The sequence below is a fragment of the Melanaphis sacchari genome, unplaced genomic scaffold (assembly GCF_002803265.2).
Source record: "Melanaphis sacchari strain LSU unplaced genomic scaffold, SCAv2.0 Contig1931_pilon_pilon, whole genome shotgun sequence".
Taxonomy (NCBI): domain Eukaryota; kingdom Metazoa; phylum Arthropoda; class Insecta; order Hemiptera; family Aphididae; genus Melanaphis; species Melanaphis sacchari.
The window spans coordinates 1566-3795 of NW_020270936.1; the positions used below are offsets into that span (position 1 = coordinate 1566).

Here is a 2230-nt window from a genome sequence, read left to right on the forward strand (position 1 = left end):
CAACAGTTTTAAATTTCTAAATGATTAATAAAGAGATAGTTATTGATAAATGTAAAACGAAGTAAATCGTTAAATTAACTATACGTCTATACACTACAGCCAGGTGGGAACAGTGTACTTGGTTACTTGTACGAGTGTTCAATGTATTTGACGAGTTATGGGAATATTAATATTATATTATTATAATATAACATTTTTGAAAATACTATAATGACATTTTATAAGTAATAAACGTTGCGGTGTAATTTTAAAATAACAGTATCATGTTAATAATCTCAAAATTGCTAAATAAAAAATATTACTATTATTATTATTATTTACTTAAAATAAATGATTTTATGTATACGAAAACGTTTTTATAGAGATTGACACTATTCTAGTTAGGTACTCTCAAAGCTCTATCTCAAATTGGCTGCATTGCGTGTAATTATATTTGTATTTACTTCATTTTATTTGTTTAGTAAAAATATAAAAGTTTATCGATATGGTATTATTTAATATGATTGTTACTTGTTCAATGTGTCCAAATGTGCAGTCGGAACGCATCGCTGGCACTGAACGCACGTAGTTCATGCATGATTGCAATTTTGGTTCGTAAAATACGTCATCTGTCGGTATCGGTATGGGATTGCACGACTCGACGTATTTGTTCAAAGTATAGTGCATCATTCCGTTATCCTCATTACAACATTTCACAAATGTGTTATTAGTCCCTATGGATTGTATATACATACACGTACATTAATAATTACAATCAATATAATATACGGATATTATATGTTTTATCCTACCCATGCTGTGAACTGCCGTGCGTGATAGATCGTGGCCAATGAAAATTCCCCAATACGCCATTGCCATCGATTTTATGTTGTCGGGCGACTGCTCGTCATTGACAAGACCTATGCTCAATTTTCTAGGATTGGGCAGTAGTTCCGAAATCTCTTTAATACCTGTACAAACAATCAATGAAATAACAGCATTAGATCCGTATACATTTAAATTATAATACGTGATAAATATACATATTATAGAAAATAGCAGGTGCTTAAAGAAGTAATATAAAGTTCTTGAAAAATTAATGATAAAAGTATATTATGTTACGACTAATAATTGTCATACAAACGTTTAAGGTTTAAGACATAATATTACCGTCTGTGTAAGCTGGAAACAGCAAACGTTTATAAGCTGAGGTTGCCTTTCCTAAATAGGAGCGTTTTAAGTTGTTGCAAGTGCCATCAGCACTTCGAAACGCCAAGTTCCTCCCGGTGCACTCGGTTAGATTGAAATACTCGGAAAAACATATTTCACTCAATGATGTCTTGTTTAGTTTCAGGTTCGATAAATCTTTGGCACACTGTATATCACTATGCCTGAAATAGTAATTTAATTTATAAATATTATAATTAAATATTTATTTATTTTTTGTCATTAAAATATTTATCGTGTTCTTTTACTTTAGGCAATATGCACTTTTTATACTGCGTGAAATTGCAACTAGAAGTTCAGCATTCCGATATTTTAAATTTCCTTCTTTGGAAGGCTGCGAATCGATGAGTTGTCCACGAAACGGGCTGCTTCCAATTTTCAAATGATCACTAATTTGTGTTATTATGAAATCCTCATTAAAACGGTTAAAATTCATTCTTTCGATATTTTTTTGAATTTCTTCTTCTATTTCATAGATTTTAAGATTTCTGTACCAGTTTTTGTATTTTGTCGCTGAAACTATAGATACCGTGGTTACTAATTTGCAAAAGGAAAATCAAAACTAAAGTTTAAATTATTATTTATACCTTCTTCACACAATTTAAGATTATGACGATCTTGAGTCTTACAAGGATCTTTAAATCCTATACAACACGATGGTAAGAATATCAAAAAACAAATCAACAGTTGTATGGATATCGAGGAACTCATTCTGCTTTTTATAAACTGTAATCATTAAAAAAAAAGTTTAAATACTTAGTACTTACCATATCATATATATATAATATAGTACTATAAACTTAGTACTATTATTGTTCACGTCGCCGCCGATGCTGTTACATCGATATCGCAGCAATTCATAAATACTAAATAGATCAATAAATTATTCACGGCCGTCGCCGACCGATCGTCACACACACACACATTCGCGCGCACTAGCCGTTTTATTGTTATGTTTATTTTTGTATTATATGTTATTGTCAGTGTGAATTATTTAATTATGAATACCATTGTAAGTGCGTTA

At 30.6% G+C, this 2230-nt stretch overlaps 1 protein-coding gene across 1 annotated transcript; it reads right to left on the reverse strand.

Annotated features, from left to right (window-relative positions):
* Nucleotides 1–510: 510 nt before the first annotated feature.
* LOC112592779 lies at nucleotides 511–1932 on the reverse strand (the record flags this gene model as incomplete). The annotated part of the gene is made up of 5 exons (XM_025336931.1): nucleotides 511–713; nucleotides 792–950; nucleotides 1150–1370; nucleotides 1455–1725; nucleotides 1794–1932. Coding segments are annotated over 5 exons (993 nt in total), but the record flags the coding sequence as incomplete, so codon positions are not given.
* Nucleotides 1933–2230: the final 298 nt, after the last annotated feature.